Genomic DNA, 21,879 nt, shown 5'->3' with positions numbered 1-21,879 from the left:
AAGGGGTTTCACCATGTTGGCCAGGCTGGTCTTGAACTCCTGACCTCAAGTGATCTGCCCACCTTGGCCTCCCAGAGTGCTGGGATTACAGGCGTGAGCCACCACACCTGGCCCAGTTTATTTTTTTTAGAAGCCACAGCTGCTGAAATCAACATTCTCCACTGAATACATGGAGGCAGCATTATGCAGTGGCTTGTCATATCCATGCTAATAGAAACCTCAGCTAAGAGTCCTTCTATGCAGCCAGATTATTAGAATATTCTTGGGGAAGACAGGTTACAAGTACAGTTTTCAGTTTAGTTCTCTTGGACTTAAATTGTCCAACATCTGGAGAGCAGAGAGAGGCACTCACACATTTATACAGATTCCTTTTGAGTGGATTGAAGGGAAGGTGGGCACCCATTGCTTTGGGGGTCATCTTCTGGACAACTGCCTGCTAGGGAGCCCTTTGCATTCAGCGATGCTGCTGCTGTTCATTGGCCATGGGAATAACAATTTTGGACATCATTGATGATGTCCGGAATTCTTTGGTGTCTAAGTGCATGGTAGTTTTTTTTTTTTCTTTGTGTTAGGCTGGTTTCAAAATGGACTATCACCATTTTTTGTTGCTAGCACTTAACAGTGAGCTTTTAAGAGCCCTCTGTGTCTTGAATTTTGGGCTCCATAACCCACTTGTCCCAAAGTGAGTCATTTCTTTGAAAGAAAAATAAAAGGAGGAGGATTTTGCTTTGGTTTCTATTTCTGTTTTCATCTTGCTGCTTCAGCTTTTGCTGTAACAAAGGTTTATGTAAGCATCACAAAAAAGGCCTTATGGTCTTGCACAACATTTAATAAGCTCCTATAGAATATATAAATTATACGCGCAGTCTAAGAGTTTTTTAAAGATTGTTTTACCTTGCATTTTTCTTTTAAAAGAGTATATTCAGAGTTATCCTGACAAAAATTAAATGACTGTGTGCTTATTAGAATACAAAATACATACCTAATTTATGTGTTTTACTCCTTACTCTTGTTATAAAATGCCTTGTTTTCTTGATTTCAAGATGCCATCAACTGCACTATCAATTACAGCAGTTTTACAAGAAATAAAAAGAAATGATTACAATGAACATATACGTCAGCCATCCATAGTTGTCAGATGCGTCTAAAATTCAATTAAATAAAATAAGAAAAAGTGGGTGTCTTAAACTTAAGGCCAAATGATATTTTTTTGGAAATGGAGAAATTGCCTCCATTCATGTAGGAAGCCTTTAAGCCAGCTTTCTACACAAAGAAGCGTTTAACGTAATAAAGTTTTACTTCATGGAACACCGCCCTCTTTCCCCACAAATTCTACCCAGGTTATACCTTTTAATTATCTTAATTTTATTTTTTAAATGCATTTCCAAATGAGAGGAGCCGGAGGCTTCAAATACCATTTTTCTAGCTCTTCTTTAAACCTATTTTGGCACCTACATATAAAATGATATTGACCCGATTCAGTGACATCACTGAAGACAAAGACGGTCACATTTTGGCGTTTGCGGCAAAAGGAGGCGGTGGGGTGCCAGCACGCCCACCGCCCGCCCAGGGCCAGAACACGCCTCCAATCACGCGCTGTGCGCAGCCCGGGAAGGGGGCAGTTTTCCAGGCCCGGTAGCGCCCCCACGCGGCAGGACGCCCAGGCGCGCGGAGACGCGACGGGCGCTGATCGTGGTCCCTCTTGTGTTCGCTCTCTCCGAACTCAGGAGCACCAGCATGTTTGACATGCGGTGTGAGGAGGAGGCCGCGGTGCAGCCGCACAGCAGGGCCCGCCAGGAGCAGCTGCAGCTGATAAATAACCAGCTGAGGGAAGAGGACGACAAATGGCAAGATGTGAGTTCCGGCCAAGGCGCGCGGGCAGCGGGGAGGCTTCTGGTAGCAGAAAATCCAGCCGGGTGGGTAGACGTGGACTTGAAAGCCATGTGGGGGAAGGGAACCCCTAGAGGGTTTCAAAAGGTGACACGGTAAATGTGGGACTCAAAGGAAGGTGAGTAGCAGCGTGAAGGTATGGAGTGATGGCCCAGACATGTAATCAGCAAACACCCCGGCCAGAAGCTTGGTCACAAAAGAGGGGAGGGGAGGCAGGAAACTGGAATTGAGGCTGCACTATCTTCTGAGGTTATATATTTGAAATTGATCATGATGATGATGGTAGTAACGATAACAATGACCAACATCAGACGTGTACCAGTACCAGGCATTGTTCTAAGTACTTTGCATGCATTCATTTAATCCTCTTAGTAACTCAATGAACTGGCAACTCTTATTGTCCTCGATTCCACAGACGAATCCCAGCACAGCTGTCACTTGCTGAACGTCACACAGCTAGCGAGTGGGGGAGCCAGGATTAGAACCAGGGAAGGAAGGCTAAAGAGGCTGATAAGGGCTTTGAGATTGTGTGCCGAGAGCCAAAGCGGGGAGAGAGGAGGGAGAGTGCATTATTTCATTTAATTCTCACAAAGCACTCTGGAGGTAGCTATTGCAAACGACTCCACCTTTAGTTTAAAAAGTTAACTTCTCCAAAGTTGATAAAATATAGTAACAATTATGTCTAAAATATCTTGAGCACTTACTGTGTGCCTGGTACCTTACATCTATTTTCACACTTAACCCTACAAGCTTGTAAGAATAGGTGCTCTTATCATCATCATTTTAGAGAGGAGGAAATAGAGGCACAGGGAGACTAAGAAACACGCCTGAGATTCCAAAGCATGGAAAAGATAGAGCTGGGATTATTTCCCACAGCTGCAACCCCATCCATCTGACTCCAGAATCCCCACTCCTCATCATTATGCTATAACTACCTGTAGGATTGTGGTGAGGTTGTTGTAAGGATCAGATGAATTAATACATATAGAATCACCAGATCTAAAGACTCCAAAACTGTTTTTTCTGCCTTGACTATCTTCCATGTGGAAACTGTATAAATGAATCCCTGCTATTCTATTGTCAGCAAATCTGTTCACAATGCAGAGGTTATAAATAGGAAGGAATGAAGTTTCTTACAGTTACCTTGTGAGGCAATTCTCTGAAATTTGGCAACTGACATGAAATGTGATTGCATATTTCACACTGCCATATTTAAATAAATGTGCAGCCCTGCTATGGATACTGTAGATAATATCTGGATGTTTCTGCCTTTGAGGCATTCCAGTTCCAACCAGATTTACATTGGATTGTATGGGAATGCACACAATGTTATAGTGCCTGGGCCCATGGTCAGTTCTCTAAAGAACAGAAATGACTAAACTCTGAAGAATAGAAATGGAATTATGCGCAAGTCTGAAGAAGAATATTATATCTTTCTTTCCCTGCCAGGACCTGGCTCGTTGGAAGAGTCGTAGAAGAAGTGTTTCTCAGGACTTAATCAAGAAAGAGGAAGAAAGGAAAAAAATGGAGAAGTTACTGGCTGGTGAAGATGGGACAAGTGAACGACGGAAAAGCATCAAAACCTACAGAGAAATTGTTCAAGAAAAGTGAGTTCTTTCTGTTGTCATTTTTAATGTATAATATTATCTAGGTGTTTTTTTTTTCTAAAAATTATTGGCTGTCACAAAGGTTCTGATAGTAACATTTTATATTCCCTGTACTATCTCTTCACTGCTACCTTCGTTTCTACCAAGGTCTTCTTTGCAATTTTCATTAGTTGACTTTGTTGTTGCTTCTCCCTTATATGTCCTTTAGAGAGCGGAGAGAGAGAGAGTTGCATGAAGCATATAAGAATGCTCGGTCCCAGGAGGAGGCAGAGGGGATCCTTCAACAGTACATTGAGAGGTTCACCATCAGTGAGGCTGTTCTTGAACGCTTGGAGATGCCAAAAATTCTGGAAAGAAGCCATTCAACAGAGCCAAATTTATCTTCCTTCCTGAACGACCCCAACACCATGAAATACCTGCGGCAACAGTCACTGCCTCCACCCAAATTCACTGCCACTGTTGAAACCACCATTGCTCCTGCCAGTGTTCTGGATACCAGCATGTCAGCAGGCAGTGGGTCTCCAAGCAAAACTGTCACTCCCAAAGCAGTGCCTATGCTGACACCCAAGCCTTACTCCCAGCCCAAAAATTCTCAAGATGTTCTGAAGACCTTTAAGGTAGGACACGTTCCTTAAGAGTAGAACCAAAGCTGAACTCCAGGGAGTCGATGGAAAGAAGCATCATAACTCAAGAAAATGTCATTCTTTTTACCATACAAAAGAAAAATGTGTTGACATGTACAGCTGTGAAAGTCATAGGTCTCTGGAGATTTGGTTTGTAAATGCTTAAGGGACAGCTGTTTCCCTCAATTGCTGTTAATACAGATGGACTCCTATAAGATTGATAGTGGAGTCATCTCCATGAGCAAGGTCTATTTTCTAGTTTGATATAATGGCATAATTTCTCTGTACTAGTGGTAAAAACCCTAATTTAGTAATACCCTAGTATTTCTAGGTATCGGGAGGTATGGCAGACTCCTCAAAACAAAATTTTGTTTGCTTTTGGTTCAAATAGAAGTATATGCAGCTACCTCTCTTTTAGGAAGAAATTGGCGTTCATCACCCATTTGACATTGTAGCATCCAAAAAGATTTTGCAATTGGTAAAAATACAAGGAACATATGGGAACATGGGACATACTCGGTCCTCAAATGAGACAGGTTTTTTAAACAAATGAAAAGAAACTGGGTTGTTTTGCTAATGAGTGTGTAAAATAGTGTTCCAGACCGAAGAACTTGTGGAAACCAAACATCTTTTCACTTCCTCAAATTCAAGTACTTTCCCTTATATCAGGAGGAAGCACTCATCCTTTGTCTTAAGTTCTTTTGACTTATAAAGAAAAATCAGTTCCCCTTGTCCTTGCACTCGATGAGTTTGTAATAAACAGAGGTGGAATGCGTCACTCGCAGATGTGACCATTACATAGAAAAGTTTTCGTAACTGATTGAGCAGTGTGATGCCATGTAGCTTCCTTGCTGTATTTCAAAGAGAACAAAACCACACTTTCTGACCTCTGCTAAAATAACTCTGGATGTATCTCAAAAATCTCTATCTTAGGCTTTGATAAAACAAAAATGTCCAGACTGTCTCATCTGGATCGTACTGAGCTGTTTGTCCCCTTGTAAGAGCAGGGGCCATATCTCTGTCATTCATGGCTTCATCCTGAGAGCCTGGCACAGGTGCCCAGGACAGAGTAGGCACTCAGCAAGTGCTCCTTAAATAAATAAGTGAATTTTTCCTGAGAAGATGAGCTACTAATCATATGGACTCACACACACACAGATAGATACACACATGCTCATGTGTGCTCAGTGGTCCACCTAAGCGTTTCAGAAGCTTTCCTTCACCTAGGGCCTATGATAACGAATGGCTATGGTATTTCCTGAAGGAAGATTCTATGTTGAGGTGGCCCAGAATAGGATAGAGAATACATTTATTTAACTGGATTTCCAAGGCATCTGCTCATACAATCTAGATGTCCACTTTCCCTCCTTTATCTAAATAGTGCAAAGTGATCGTTTAAACAGAAGAATTAGCATAAATGATTTTATGGCAGAACTTCAGCTCTGAGAAAACTCTGTTCTTCACCACTGCGGCAAAGTGGAGCAAGGTGGTATGGCGGCCTCAGGAAGCACTTCCATGGAGGGGGTTATTAGAGAATTTGAGCAAAGGCCCTCTTAGAGCTGGAGATTACTCCTCACCACTCACTAGTGGGGGTCCCCTGCCTCATCGTAGGCCTCACTGGCTAGTATTTCTACTGATGGCCTACAGTTCCATTACTGAGTGCATGGACAGCAACTTTGGTCAAAGGTCAAAGGTAACATGCAAATCAGACTGTTGTTACCAGCTAATAATGCCAGGACAGAAGCTAAGGGGTAGGGGTGTGTGTGTGTGTGTGTGTGTGTGTGTGTGTGTGTGTGTGTGTGTGTCTTCTTGGAGGGCAGGGCAGGGAATACAGGCTCCGTTGTTTTTCCAGTACAACAGAATTAAGGATAAAGGAAGATCAAGAGAAATAGTTTAAGGCAGTGTTTTTCAAACTGAGAGTTACCACCTGTTGCTAGGTTATAAAATCAGTTTAGTGGTTTGAAGCCAACATAAAAAAAAAAAAGAACTAGAATATAATATAATAAAAAAACATAGTGTGTCACACAATGAAGGCAAAATTGCTTGGGGAAACTTCTGTTTCAGTTATATTTATGTGTGTGTGTGCTGAGTTGTGATTTAAATTTCTTTTTATGGGTAACAAATAATAGAGTAAAAAGACCAGTGGCTTAAGGTAAATAAACTATAACTAATATCCAGCCTTCCATTATTTCTTTTAAAAGATTTTAAAAGGCCTAATGAGGCCGGGCGAGGTGGCTCACACCTGTAATGCCAGAACTTTGGGAGGCCGAGGCAGGCAGATCACTTGAGACCAGGAGTTCAAGACCAGTCTGGCCAACATGATGAAACCCTGTCTCTACTAAAAATACAAAAATTAACCAGGCATGTTGGCACACGCCTGTAATCCCATCTACTTGGGAGGCTGAGGCACGAGAATTGCTTGAACCAGGAAGGCGGAGGCTGCAGTGAGCTGAGATTACACCACTCCACTCCAGCCTGGGTGACAGAGTGAGACTCCGTCTCAAAAAATAAATAAATAAATAAATAAGAGGCCTAATGATAATAATGGCTAATAGTTAAGCACTTAAAATGTGTCAGGTACTGTTCTAAATTCTGTACGTTTGATAATCCATAAAATCTCCATAACAGCACTATGAGGAAGATACTGTTACTTTAAATTTTGCATCTGAGCACAGAGAATAGGAAACCTGTTGAAGATTCCATGCCTGTTAAATGGTAGAGCCAGGTTTCAATCAGGTCACCTAACTGCACAGCTCCCTCTCAAAACCACTCTACTTTCTGCCTCAAATTTCAAGACCGAGATTTCCAGATGCCTTTCCGTAAGCCAGGCTAACCACCCTCTCTGGTTTCCCTTTCTTGCTCTAACTGCCTCCCCTAGATGTGAGTGCAAAACAAAAATATTTTAATGTGCATGGTCTTTTTTTCTTTAAAAAATGGAGATTATAAAAGTAACTAGAAATAGAGATTCATTGTAACAGAGCATAGTCTCAGATCCCTTGCCCTCTGCCTTAGCTTCAAAAAAAGTATCTGTTGCCCCTGCTACCACCATGGGATAAGCTGTGAAATATTCCTGATCTGTGGTAAGTTCCACCTCATTTATATGTTAGCCAGAAAAACAGTAAATATGGTGGAATAGCAATCAGAACTGAAGTGAAACAGTATTGGAACCCCAATATGTGGTATGCGTTTGTACTTAAGATTCTTCGGTTTTCTGTACTTTAAAATAAAAGCAGACCATAAATGAGGTGAGCATGAAATGGAATCTAAAGTGAAGTGGCCCAAGCAGGCCAACTACCTTTTAAGGAGGCCCTTAAAGATAGCATTTATAGAAGCCCTAACTCATAGGTCCCATCAGAACGTTTAAGAGACCTCTTTCTTGATTGGACTCTGGTTATTAAATGATCATCTTTTGAGGTAATTCTGAACGTGTCGTTTTGTTACAGTCTTTGATTGGGGTATATATAGCATGTTTTTTGTTCCTTCTGGCTTTTATAGGTAGATGGGAAAGTCAATGTGAATGGAGAGACGGTTCATAGAGAGGAGGAGAAGGAAAGAGAGTGTCCCACGGTGGCACCTGCCCACTCCTTAACCAAATCGCAGATGTTTGAAGGTGTGGCCAGAGTGCACGGGTCTCCACTGGAGCTGAAACAAGACAACAGTAGCATCGAGATCAACATAAAGAAGCCAAACTCTGTTCGCCAAGAGCTCGCAGTAAGAACCAAACATTTCCCCGCCTCCCTTTGGGATAATTCCATGGTGAAAAAATCTGTTTTTAAAAATAAGTAGGTCATGATAATGACCATTTCTTTCTATGTTGGTGTATTAGTTTGCTAGGGCTGCTGTAAGTACCACAAACTCAGTGGCTTAAGCAACAGAAACTGTCTCACAGTCCTGGTAGCTAGAAGTCCAAAACCAAGGTGTTGGCAGGGTTGGCTCCCTCCACTGGTCATGAGAGAGCATCTGCTCCAGGTCTCTCTCCTAGCCTCTGGTGGCTGCTGGCAATCTTGATGTTTCTGGGCTTATGGATGCGTCATCCCCCTCTCTGCCTTTGTCTTAACTGGTGTTCTCCCTGTGGATGTGTCTGTATTCAGATTTCCCCATTTTATTTTATTTTATTTTATTTTATTTTATTTTATTTTATTTTATTTTATTTTATTTTATTTTTTATTTTATTTTATTTTATTTTATTTTATTTTATTTTATTTTATTTTTTGAGACGGAGTTTCGCTCTTTTTGCCTAGGCTGGAGTGTAATGGCGTGATCTTGGCTCACTGCAACCTCTGCCTCCAGGCTTCAAGTGATTCTCCTGCCTCATCCTCCCAAGTAACTGGGACTACAGGCATGCACAACTGCACCCAGCTAATTTTGTATTTTTAGTAGAGACAAGTTTCACCATGTTGGCCAGGCTGGTCTTGAACTCCTGACCTCAAGTGATCCACCCACCTCAGCCTCCCAAAAGTGCTGGGATTACAGGCATGAGCTACCACACCCAGCCTAATTTCCCCTTTTTAGAAGAACATCAGTCATACTGAGTAGGTCCACCCTCCTCCAGTGTGACCTCATCTTAACTAATCACATCTGCAGCAGCCCTATTTCCAAAGGTCACATTCTAAGTAGTAAGGGTTAGGACTTCAATAATATGAATTTTGGGGGTCACAATTCAACCTGTATCATTCGTATAATGGAAGGTATTGCAATTTATGAGCCAGAAATTACTTTTTCTTGTCTCACTATTGGTGTCCAGTGTTATAGAAGAATAAGTAAATCTTCAAAATGCCTTTTTTCCCCCTGTTTATTTAGGACCTCATTAGACTTGTTAGTGCCATTTGAAAATAACTGGTGCTATCAGAATCTGGCTTTCCATCCCCGGCAATATATATATATAAAAGGGCCTTTTTCTTATTAGTTAAAGAAACAAAAATTCATTTAAAAGCTGAAAGTAATGTAAAGCATCAGAGTACTATTGAATGGCAAAGCTAAAAAATGTATGCTAATTCAGGTACTGCAGAAAAGTGAACTCAAAATAAGATGATATTTGTTTCTTTGGAGTAGAAGACATCATTGGGAAAATTACACTTTCTTCCATCTCTCACCAGAAAGACTCACGCTGGTTTCACTAATCTAACCAAAACTGTCACTACACAGATGCAGCCCTGCTTTTGGGATGCGGGCTGGACTCTGTTCAACCTCATTTGTCCTCACCAGAGGCTGAGTTTCTGCTGTTCTAATTTATAGCATTTGGGTTTATATTATAGTTACAAGAAGGGAAAAACTGTCAAGATACTTTCCCCCAGGACCTAGAAAGGTTTGGTGTGAAAGGAAACTTCTTCCAGCACCAAGGGAGCTGAGCGTTGTGTGACCCAGCTAGCTAAAACCCACCCAGAAGGCTGGATATCATTATTTTTTTCCTCTATGATTAGTCTTTTGAAGACTAAAATTATGGTTTTTTCAGAGGAGTTGAGAAGATATAATTCTTCCCCGCAGTACCCAAGTGCTCTGTGAAAGAGATTCAAGTGGGAGTAGACCAAAATCATTTTCTCACCATGATAACACGTTTCCTAGTCTCTAGGAGCAAAGTTTTGTGATCCAGGCCAATGCGGAGTCTCTCCTGAACTTGGACTTCCTGGACTTCCATTTTACTTGTCATTTGCATATGTCTTACCTCTGCTAGAGATTTCTTGCAGATGATCACGAGACAGAATATTGAGTTCTGCTAGCAGTGTGAGAACTTAACTGATAGAGTAAACATTAACTTATGCTGTTAAAATTAAACTAGAAGCCCCCCAAATTAGACATAGGGGTGGCATTGCTTTTCAGGGACAGTTAACAATTCTGTTCTTATTTCTCTTTTGCCATTTTTCATGATGAGCATTTTCTAAATTCCCTTCATTAAAAAGATTTCACATTGATTACATATCCCCCGAAGTATCTTGTTTTAAGAGAAGCAAAATTACATGATCTGAAAGAAACTATGCTATTTCAAAAGTTTATGCATGATCACATGGAGAAGGATGGCCTTCAGGATTTTCTTCCTAGAAACCAGCCTGATCCTGGTCGCCTAAGGATGCAGGTCTAAACTCAGAAAAGCCTGGGAGTCTTTTCCTTTTGTGCATTTCTTCCCTGGAGAAATTGCCTAGTTCAGAGTAATTTCTAGTTCAATGTACCCTAATGTTTCTGAATAGGTAGTAGTATTTATGGACCCTGTCTATAGTACTTTAGGCTCTTAAATCAACTATGGCAGGGGGTATTGCATTACTTTCTGTGTGGGAAAATCTCTGTATATATCTCTCAGACTGTAAGCTAAGTTGTTAGCTGTACTATATAGGACTGTGGCTCATTACTAAAATACTCGTCATACTCACATGCAACTTAGGATACCACAAGTTTTCCATTCAGAGTGTGTTATCCCAGAGTCATTTTAAAAGAATCACTTCTCCAGTAAACCTACTCCTCATTTTACTTCTTTGTGCATGATTCCAAGCAAAGCATTTCTTGACTGTGTTACAGCCGGTATACTCCTGTTAAAAAAAAAAAAAAAGGAATTAATTGGTCATGGCAAAATATGGTGGCCAGCTTAGAACAGGAGGCTGCACTTCAGGGCCTCCCAGAGATTGATACCAGCTTGGACTTCATTTTCTGTTTCTAATTCACTTGCCTGATTCTGTGGGGCTGTCAAAAGATTAGTGTTCTTTTTAAATAGTGTCTTTCTTCCAAAAACTGCATTCCCAACAGATGCACTCTCTACAGAGGAGTAGCTTCACCCACCACTAAAATGTCACAATTCCTTTAGGGTGAGCTAGAACTGTTCAAAGGGCACAGCAGCGGCAGTAGGCAGGAGCATGAATTCAGGAATGGAGGGAGAGCAACAGAGACGGGCGGCCCGAGACCTGCTGGGGGAAGGGATTGCGTGTGGAGTGTCAGCATCTGGACCCGGGACGGGCACTATGGATGACGTCATATCATCTCTTCAGTTTCCTTCTACCTCATCTTTCTCATTTGAAACTCTTGGGACCGTCACTTTCTTACTTTAGAACTAGATCCTAAATTAAGTTAGGAATTTAAAAAAATGCTTTGTCTGTACCTCCTCATGCCAGATAATTCCCAGTCATCTTCAGTTGAATCACCTTTATGGTAATAAGATTGTGATAGCAGTTACCTTGCAGATGGGCACCTGCTAATTGGTAAATATGAATTAAGGACCTACCCTATTACCTGTTTTTTGAAATAGAAGAATACACTTCTAAACTTGCTAGGAAAAAAATGTTCATAAAGCCACTAGAAAAGTATATAGAACAACGTAGAATTAAATACAGAGGGACTCATGACTTAGGATGGTTCACCTTACAATTTTTCAATCCTATGATGGTGCAAAGGCAATATATGTTAAATAGCAACTGTACTTCAAATTTTGAATTTTGATCTTTTCCTGGGCTAGTAATATTCAGTAGGACACTCTCATGTTGCTGGGCGTGGTTGTGAGTGAGCCGCAGCTCCCAGTCAGCCACGAGATCACGAGGGTAAACAATTGATACTCTATAGTGCACTGAATCTCCAGATGATTTTGCCCAACCGCGAATGTAAGCATTCTGAGCATGTTTAAGGTAGGTTAGGCTAAACTATGATGTTTGGTAAGTTGGGTGTATTCAGTACATCTTTGATTTAACAATATTTTCAATTTACAATGGGTTTATCAGAATGTAAACTTAGAAGTCATGGAACATCTGTACTAGATGGTGGAGTAAGAAAACCAGAGGAATATAAGATTGCAAAGAACAGGCAAGATCCTCGTAGGCTGAGTTTAGTCTGGGAAGGTTTTGTGTGGGATGTAGATTTTGAAACTTGACAGTAAGTGTGGGATTTGTGTTGAAGTGGAGGAGGGGCTATTCTACACACCAGAAAGGGCAGGATCAAAGGCATGGACAGTGGTGAGGAGCCCACCGGAGGACCCCAAGAAGGATAAGAGGTGATGAGGGTGCTGTACATTGTAGGCAGAGGGATCAGGTCCTCCTATGGCCACCCCATCCCTTCGCCCCCAATTATCCCTGAGATAGTTCAGGGGTTTTGTTCATTTCAGCATCTCTGTTAAAGGCCCAGTGGAAACATCACACTTTTTTTTCATTTAAAAATATTGGCTTCTGTAAGAAAATCATGTTATAGCACACAAGCAGACTCCTAGAATATAGGACTGTAAAAGAATTTAGAAGGTCTTCTAATCTGAGGGCTAATATATCCTATGTTTAGTGGCCTACAAAAAGATATTTTTATGTATGTCTCCCCCAAAGCTATTCCAGTGTTGTCTTGATTCATTGTCAGTTGTATTTGTATCTGAAGCTCTTCTTTCCTCAATGGCACCAAAATGACCCTTTTCGAAAATAACAAAAAAATACTTCATACACTAGATCAAAGGTCAGACTCCACCTGAACAAGCAAACTGTCTAAGCCTCAATTTATATTTAAAAAGAAGTATAATAATAGCATAGACATCAGATGGTTATTGTGAGAATTCATGTCTGTAGAGCACTTAGCACACTGTCAGGGTGACTCAGAGACCACAGGTGCCACTCAGCTATCTTTAATATTGTCATGCAACAAGTGGGAGTCAGGAATTATAATATTTAATACATTTTTCAGAAGCCCAAAAAGGCAATCAGTATGAGGTTTTTTGGATTAAAGTAAGATGGTCAAAATTACCATCTTGAACAGACATGAATTTCATACAAATGAGATGAATTCATTTTAACCTTCTAACTCAACTTGTTGTTCCAATTGTAATTCTCTAAAAAACATACAGATGTGGACAGCTTTTTCTAGAAGACAGTTGTCCTTGCAGACACTTACATGATTCTTCCTGCAGGTCTTTTTTCCCCCCCCCTTTTGCAGAGAATGGGGTCTCACTATGTTGCCCAAGCAGGTCTCAAGCAATTCTCCGAGGCTCAAGTGATTCTCTCACCTCTTCCTCCCTAAGTGCTGGGATTACAGGCATGAGCCACCATGCCCGGCCCTTCCTGCAGCTCTTTTTGCCTCTCCTTTTGTTCCCTCCTTTCCAGTTCTGGCCCCCTCCTGCCACCCAAACTCCTAAGACTCCCACCCATCGACCCCTGTGCCACTGCCTTCCGTGCCTGTTCATCAGATCTCTCTCACCAGCTCATCTCAAATGTCGTGGCCCATGCTCTCCCTCCTAGTCAGCACCATCCCACCAGGTTTGTGGCAATTTTCCCTCATTGACCAAGGGCCAAACTCACTTGTTGGGTATCTAAACTACTTCATCTGCTTTTCTCAAACTAAGTTACAAGGTAGGTCTGTTTTTCCCATTTTGAAAAAGCTCTAGGTCTTCCTCTTGAAAATTCAGTACGTATGTTTTCTGATCCAGGAAAACACAATTGGATCTTTCTTGAAGCATTGCATTTTGCAGTGAGAGCAGGGTGAAGGCATTTGAGTAGGTGCTGTTTTTCTTATAACTGAGACCAACTGCAAATTCCTTTTAGATGGCAAATGTCAATAAACATTTCTTTAGAAACTGGTTTTCTCCATCTAGAAGTAGTTGTAAGATTGCTAGATTTAATGATTTTTAGAAGTCATTAAAGATATTTAGATACAGATGCATTTACAGATTTCGAGAAAACATACATCAGGGAAAATAAAAAATTAACCTGGCCTATCTATCCAGTTACCTGGATCAAAGCCTCATTTTTTTTTTTTTTTAATTTGAAAAGTTTAGTACAAAAAAAAAAGTTTACGACATGGAGAGCCTGATTCTCCATATAGATTCCCTGTCTTCCAGTGGCGGTAGATATTTGGAGGTATAAAAGTGAAAAGAGAAACCCATGCGCAGCATATGTGGCACCTGGGTCTGGCACCGCAGTGCCAGAGCATAAATAGACTGATTTTCCAGGCTTGTGTCCAGATGAGTTATCCAAGGTGAGAGCCAGGAAATCACTCAGAGTCACAGAACCGTTGCTCGGGAAAGGACGTTGGACATCACTTGTTCCAACCCATAGGGGTTAAATGATCAGTCTGAGCTCACCAGCAACTCCGTGCGAGAAACAGGCCCAGCACCCAGACCCTCAGTCTAAGGAGGGTGCTTGGCCTCCTGCTTCACATGTCTAGTACATCTTCCAATGTCGTTCTCTGGGCCAGTCCACCACCAAGATTCTAGTTAAAATGAGCAGCCAGATGCCAGGTAGGCTTTGGGCTAGACCATGTCTCTCTCAAGCCAGGAAACTGCCACCTCCCACCTGAGGCCCCAGAGCTGAGTCTGGCACCCAGGCAGTTTGGATCGTGTTCTCAGTTAAGGGCAAGCCAGCTCCTGGCTGAGTCCCATGCAACCTTTCTGTGCTCTCATTCATTCACGTCCAGGCATCTGTTTTTATTTACTTGTTTTCATTCTTGAGAAAGTGTTACCAGTTGGAGAAGGGAAGGGCTCTCCTCTGTTGAGCTGTAACCAAAGAAAAATACGGGTCAGAAAACACATTTTTCCGTCAAGGCGGGTTTGTCTGAAGCAAACCTCTGAGTGTATCCCTGCCAACTTTGAACTCATTTCCTTTGAAGTAATGATGTGAGTACAGAAGTAATAAGCCTCCAGGATGGAGTATCCAGACATTAGTTAATTAACCTGGCTTTGGGGATTTCCCTTGATTACAGATAGCCTATATACATTGCAGAATACAGAAAACTGGAGAAAACATCAACTACCTATTACTCAGCCACTCTGAAATTAATGCTAAGATTTTTAGAAAATGTATATTCTTCTTTTTCTCAGTGTGTATAAAGTATTTTTAAATGGGTTCCTGTTATTCAAATTGCTTGCTTTTTCTCTTACTTTATCTGAGTATTTTGCTAGCAGTAGCCAGATTTTGATGACTAGCATACATTTAAACTAAGCCTGAGAGTATATATTCCATAAATAATGCATAATATTTATTTACTTAACAAGGATTACGTACGTATCTGGCCCCTAATTCCTCAGAACATGGACTGAACAGAAATCCCCGAGATGAGCTGATGACTGGGGACAGTTGGGTCCCCAGGAGCCCTAGGAAGTGGAGAGATTCCAGGAGAGTTCTCATCTTTTGCAGAATAAATGAGTGGGAGGTAGAGGAAAGAAAGGGAATGGAAAAAGCAGTTTGAATCACTTCAGCAATAAACAAGACTCTCAGGTGATCGATTACCTCTCATGTATCAAAACCTCTAAATACTGGAGGACAGCTTGGAGCGAGTGTGACTCCAAGCCCAGATGGTGGAACATGGAGGTCACCAGCACAGGCAGGGTTCCCACCTCCCCTGCCTTCTAGCAGTATGACCCTCGGTAAGTCGCTTAACCTCCCGGGCCTCAGTTTCTTCACTTGTATAAAGGGAATCATATTGGTACCTACCTCCTAAGCTTGCTCTGAGAATTATGTGAGATGATTCTTATGAAGGGCCCAACAGCACTGACACGTGGCAAGTGCAGTACATATTGATTGCAGTTTCTGCTGTTGCTACTATCAATTTACCATATCGAATGTCAGGATGTAACCCTTAAAGCATCCTTTTAAGGTAAGTTATCTGGAGTTTAGTATTTGAGTGCTGAGCCATAGAGAAATGCCTTGAGAAATGCGAGAATTCTTGAAAGCAGAAGTTCTCCGGCATACGTAAGTGGTAAAACGTTGCTGGAATGTGGTGCGCTGGTACAATAAGGCTTAGTGAAGTAGTTAGTGCTTGAGCACCCCGTCCCTTTTGCATCAAACATTAGGTCTAAAGGGCTTCATGAATTATGTTATTTCATTGATTCTAATTGGCACACTTTTCACATTTTAACATCTCTAAATCAGGATCTGTCTTATAATCAAAAGTGCATCATATTTAACAGATGGTGTGTTTTCTTTCTTAGTAGTACCTAAAGTAATACAACTTAAAATTGATGGCATTTTAGATTTAATAAAATATGTTCATTTCCTTGTTCATTTTTGGTCTGGTGAGGCTTTGGCCCTGTTGCGTAGTTATTTATTTTGTTTATAGTATTTGGAAACACCAGTGTTCTCAAGAGGCTCATTCATCAATATTTAACTGCAAATTTGGTTCCCAGTCTCAGAGAGTTTTCTATACTGTAATCCATTTGTGGGGAAGGGGAAGCTAAAAATCAGTATTTCTGCCAGTATTTTCTATATAGGCATCATAAAACAAAAATATCATCATGTATTAATATTTCTACATGTGCAAGAGAGCACTTTAAATTATAAAACCCAACTTATTCTTTTGCAACGCTAAACTGGTTGATCTTCAAATCCTACTACCATGTTGGTGGTTCATATAGCAAACAATGTAAACACACACGTACCATAACCTAAATATAACAAAAGAGACCAGTTAACTATCTTCACTCATTTAAGTCTCTTGCAGCGATTCAGCTGAGACTCATTGATATATTAAAATATTACAAAACCCAAGGTGGATGCATATTTCCTGCCTAGGGTTTTAAAAGTGCATTTTAACTTAATATTATGTTCTTCCAGAATTGATACATGACTATCCATCATTAGAAAATGCCCATCTAATTATGAAGATTTCAAAACTACTCCATCCTCCAAAGAAAAAATCACATTTTTGCCACTAGATGCTATTGTAAAACCTTTTAGAAACTTGAAAGTTTTGTTGTTTAAAATTTCTTTGTTTTTAAAGAATTCAGTGATGGTTTCCACCAATGCATTAACTTTAAATACCTTTCATTTTGAGAGGCAAAATTTGATTTATGGATGAAATATATATACTTATGAGAGACGAATAAATTCATAGTTCTCGAGAATCCATGGGGATATTTTATGAGTTAATAATGCCTTTTCTGAAACCAACTTTAGCCTTTATCTTAAAACCTTTTAAAATTTATGCAATATTTCATACACACTTTAAAATTTAACTTTAGCTTTTTACAAGAAACTTCTACCAAAAAATGCAATAGTCATTAACTTCCTGTCTTTAATTGTCAAAATATAATCTAGCTAGTATTTAATTTAACATTTTATTGATTTTTACTAAGTAAATATTGTAATAGCAGGATAATTTTGGACTTCATTCTAGAGTCAATTGGCTCCCAGTGAAAGACAATGTAAAATTACATTGATTTTGTTTTCCAATTACAGAAGTAATACATAGTCATTATAGAACATTTTGGAATATATAAAATGTATGTAAAGAGAAGGAAAAGTCACCCAAAATTTAAGCACATTAAAAATAATCACAATTAACATTTTTGTATTTTCTTACTATCTTTTTTTTCTATATGTACAGGCATGTATATAATCCTATACATGTAAACATCAAACTATATATACAGTTTACATTTCCTATCATTAGTAAGTATTTTCACTATTATTAACTATTATTCAACATCTTATTTTTTCATGATTATATCGCCTTTATGGACATGCAGTAATTCATTCAATCATTCCCCAATTATTGGATATTTAAGTTGTTCCAATTTTTTTTACTATTATAAATTCCATCAGGCATAAAACTGACACAATTGAAGTACTACTGAGAGAGAGGAACACAAGCATTAGAGTAATAACTGGAGGTGCCACGGAGATGAACATGACAGTGATGTGCCAAGTGGATTGGACAGTGAGGTTCAAATCACAGAGACTTCTTAGTTGAGAACAAGGAAGAAAGGCAAACCTGGAGTCCCAGCCGTAGAAACAGAAAGGAAGTGATGTATATGAAAACTAGTATGTTGGAAACTTAGCAGGACTTGGCAAATATGAATATTCATGAGGTATGAATCAAAGATCACTTCAAAGTTTATGTGATGGGAAGAACTGCTGCCATAAACAGAAATTGTCAAATTTGGAGGAGAAGGCCATTGACCCTAGAGGTGAAACCGAAGCTCTGATGGACTCTCACAGCTGGAGATGAAAATATGAGTTATACACGGAGAATGTAATGGTGAATCCACAGGAATAATTGATATATTTGAGGGTAATTCAGCACAGGTGGAGGAAAACAGGGTCCAGTTGAAATCTTTCGGAATGACCCATATTTTGATGAAAAGGAATAAGAACCAGTGAGAAAAAAGTAGGCTGAAAGTGGGTAGGAGAGGGAAAAGGAGAGAATGAATTAGAACTCCAGTAATAGAGATTCATTGGGAGCCCAGGAAGGATGAGAACTGCAGACTAAAATCCACAGTGCTAAGGGCCACAGGCAACTATGCCAAGACAGGCCACTGAGAAGTTAATTGTAACCTTTAAAGAACCACAAAAAGACTTCACTGGTGTTATGACCCTAAGCCAGCTTGAAAGGCGTTCAAGAACAAGTGGGTGATAGCCATGATTTTGAACTTTTGGTGGTGAAAGAAAAGAAAATGTGGGATGTACGTCCGAGGCAGTCGCAGGAGGTTTGGGGAGATAGGGAACCCCATGGGTGTCCTGTTCTCCATAGAATGCTCCTTCCAACTAATCCAGGCTCTCGCCATGAAGCTGCCTGGGAAGTAGAAGAGGGAATTTATATGGGCAAACCACTTTGTTGGCCCAAAAATTACTGCTTAAAAAATAATTTTTAGAACATTTAAAGGAATAATTTATTCAAGGGGGAAAAAAATCTCTTTTTCAGGCAACCATTGAGAAAACGGAACCGAATAGTCAAGAGGACGAGAATGATGGTGGAAAACCAAGAAAAAGGAATATAGAACTTGCCTCATCAGGTTTGTTTCATAAGAGACTAGTTTTAAGGCAAACCATGGTAACTGTTTAAGATGTAATGGAAATAGTAAAGAATTTTTCCTACTGAGCCACAGAAAAGTAGTAATTAGACTCCAGGAGTGGCTTGGTTGTGCTGCCACCTAGAGGCTTCCTGGGGAAGTTCTGCCCATATGGTTAATGTTGCTGTGAAAATAGGAGCCCATTCTTTTTCTTAAAGCTACCCAGTTTTATTTTGTTTTTTAAATATTTATCTCTATAATCATAAAGAATATTGTGGTCTCCCATATAAATCTTGCTAAAAATTGAGGGTAAGATTTTGACACACAGTAACAGCAATAGATAAGCAAGAGGTCAAAAACATAAAAATAGATGCTGAAATGGTAAAGCTCACGTATAGTTAAAAATGAATAAAATAGTGCCATGAATCTGGACAGTGAGTATAATATACGGCATTCGTTGTTTTAGGAAGGAGACCCTGTTCCAAAAAGTCTTGTTCCTCAATATTTTTTTGCAGCCTTATCCATATGTTTAACACTTTTCTTCTTTTGATAAACAGTAAAACCTCTCACCCTCTTTCAATACCAAATTATTATTTTTTATAAGGCCTTTCTCAAGTGTTTACCTCTTGAGAAAAATAATTTGTCAATTATCAAATTATTTTTAGGTAACATTTTTAAATAAATATCACAAAATAATAATAGCATGTGCTTTTTCAAACTAGATTATGCCTTCACATTTTGATATGCCCCCTTAGGTAGTGACTTTTCCACCCCTTCTAAAGTGAACCTAATTCTTCTTTATGTATCAGAGAACACTTTATTTTCATTGCTTTATATACATATACCCCACAATCCATAACACATTCCAGTTAAGAAATTCTGATGTTAAAATGGAGCATTGAAATACAGAAAAAGGAAGCATCAGATTGCTGCTCATTCACTGGGATAGAAACTACCTGTAGGTGTTCTCTTATCTAGCCCAGCTGTCATAATCATTATATATTTCGTGTCAGCATTCTGTTCCATGTGGTGTTATTCAGATGTAAACCGTGACCCTTACTAAAAACTGAAGTTCTTCATAGTGTTGTTATAGGACGTGATTTATGTTGCTTGTTGTTCAATACCATGAAAGAGCTTTGGGAATTCCAGCATCTTAGGCTCTTTCATATCTCTCAGCACACTGTCATTCAGTTTATATTGCCAGGACGGGATATGGACTGAATGTACTTCATGGCATTGCAGAATAAATGGTTCTATAGTTATTTGATTTTCTTTTCCTTCTCTGTGTTTCTGGATGTAACTCCACTGCAGAACCACAGCATTTTACAACAACTGTGACTCGATGCAGCCCAACTGTGGCCTTTGTGGAATTTCCCTCCAGCCCCCAGCTGAAGAACGATGTGCCAGAAGAAAAAGACCAGAAGAAACCAGAAAATGAAATGAGTGGAAAGGTGGAGTTGGTGCTGTCACAAAAGGTGAAGTGCAGAGTGGAGGAAAGCGGTTAAACCCACAAGTTAACATGGCCTCATATTACAGCTAGCTGCTGCTGTGGCAGTTACGAATAATGAAGATTTATTTCTCTCCTCATCTTTTCTCCTATCTTTAATCTGTAGTTTTTCTTTTTCCTGTGTGTGTGTGTGTGTGTGTGTGTGTGTGTGTGTGTGTGTGTGTGTGTGTGTGTGTGTGTGTGTGTGTGTGTGTGTGTGTGTGTGTGTGTGTGAGATGGAGTTTTGCTCTTGTTGCCCAGGCTGGGGTGCAGTGGCACGATCTCTGCTCACCACAACTTCTACCTTCCAGGTTCAAGTGATTCTCCTGCCTCAGGCTCCTGAATAGCTGGGATTATAGGCGTCCGCCACCACACCCAGCTAATATTTATATTTTTAGTAGAGACTGGGTTTCACCATGTTGGCCAGGCTGTTCTTTGTGGAAAAGTGTAATATAAGTTCTAAAGCCTTGCAGTTAGGTTTTAGTTTGCTGTGTGTGTTTGCTTATTTGCTTTTTAACCCATCAGCTTACTGGCTAGTCTCTCTCCAATAATCACCTATTTGTTAGCAATGGTAATTCTGATGCCACTGGATTTGGATAACAAGAAACCTAGAAAATTATTATTCTGATATAATAGGTCTTAAAGTCTTGTTTTTATTAAAGTTTCTTCCTTGTTTAGAGTCTCATCTCATTCACATTAGTTTGATTTGTTTTCAGGTACAGAATCTAAAAATATTCATCAGTTACACCAGTTGTTCTCAACCTTGATTACTCTTGAGAATTTAAAAAATACCAAGCTAGCTGGGCGTGGTGGCTCACAACTGTAATCCCAGCACTTTGGGAAGCTGGGGCAGGAGGATCACTTGAGCCCAGGAGTTCAAGACCAGCCTGGGCAACCCAGAAAGTCTTCATCTCTACAAAAAAAAAAAAAAAAAAAAATAGTAATAATAATAATAGTTAGCCAGGCATGGTGTGAGTGCCTGTAGTTCCGGGTACTCTGGAGGCTTAGGTGGGAGGATCACTTAGCCCAAGAGGTGAAGGCTGCTGTGAGCCATGATTACACCACTGCACTCTAACCTGGGTGACACAGCAAGACCCTATCTCAAAAACAAACAAACAAACAAAAACAATCCAAGCCCATTCCAGACCAAATAAATTAGAATCGCTGGAGGCAGAGCCCAGGCATCTGTATTTCTTAAAGCTCCCAAGTAATTTTAATGGGCCACCAGGACAGAAAACCACAGACTTGCACAACTGCAAGACTATCCGTAGTGGTGTACCAGCTTTCAGAATGAACCCTCAATTTGGATCTGACCTTAAAGTGAAAAATCTACCACTTGTAGTTCCAGTTTATTCATCATTTACTCAACCAGTATTGGCTGTGCACCTACTGTGTCATGCCTGGCCCTGTGCTAGGTACTGGATAGTCAACAGTGAACATGATGCACTCCCTGGCCTTAGGAGCTGAGAATTCTGTATCCTTGGTAGAGCCTCTAAAATGCCTGTTGCCTTGATGCTTTTTCAATATTTCAGACCCTAGCTATTCTTCATTTTTATAGATAATTAATGGTCTGCAGGTCTGGAAAGGGAAACTAAACTGGGGGTC

The 21,879-nt window shown here is 40.2% G+C and overlaps 1 protein-coding gene across 12 annotated transcripts in view; it reads left to right on the top strand.

Moving 5' to 3' along the window:
* Window positions 1-21,879, top strand: part of LIMCH1 (LIM and calponin homology domains 1) — a 344,933-nt gene that overhangs the window by 287,489 nt on the left and 35,565 nt on the right. For all 12 annotated transcript variants that reach the window (XM_058430309.1, XM_058430308.1, XM_032135896.2 and 9 more), the window contains 6 exons: window positions 1,728-1,854; window positions 3,340-3,497; window positions 3,706-4,114; window positions 7,616-7,831; window positions 18,701-18,791; window positions 20,100-20,263. In XM_058430309.1, the coding sequence (XP_058286292.1) occupies window positions 1,728-1,854; window positions 3,340-3,497; window positions 3,706-4,114; window positions 7,616-7,831; window positions 18,701-18,791; window positions 20,100-20,263 (1,165 nt within the window). The remainder of the gene's footprint in view (window positions 1-1,727; window positions 1,855-3,339; window positions 3,498-3,705; window positions 4,115-7,615; window positions 7,832-18,700; window positions 18,792-20,099; window positions 20,264-21,879) is intronic.

This window comes from Hylobates moloch, unplaced genomic scaffold, assembly GCF_009828535.3.
Source record: "Hylobates moloch isolate HMO894 unplaced genomic scaffold, HMol_V3 SCAFFOLD_17, whole genome shotgun sequence".
In the NCBI taxonomy this organism is placed as follows: domain Eukaryota; kingdom Metazoa; phylum Chordata; class Mammalia; order Primates; family Hylobatidae; genus Hylobates; species Hylobates moloch.
The sequence above is the reverse complement of the archived record's forward strand: the minus strand, read 5'-3'. Positions and strand labels throughout refer to the sequence as shown.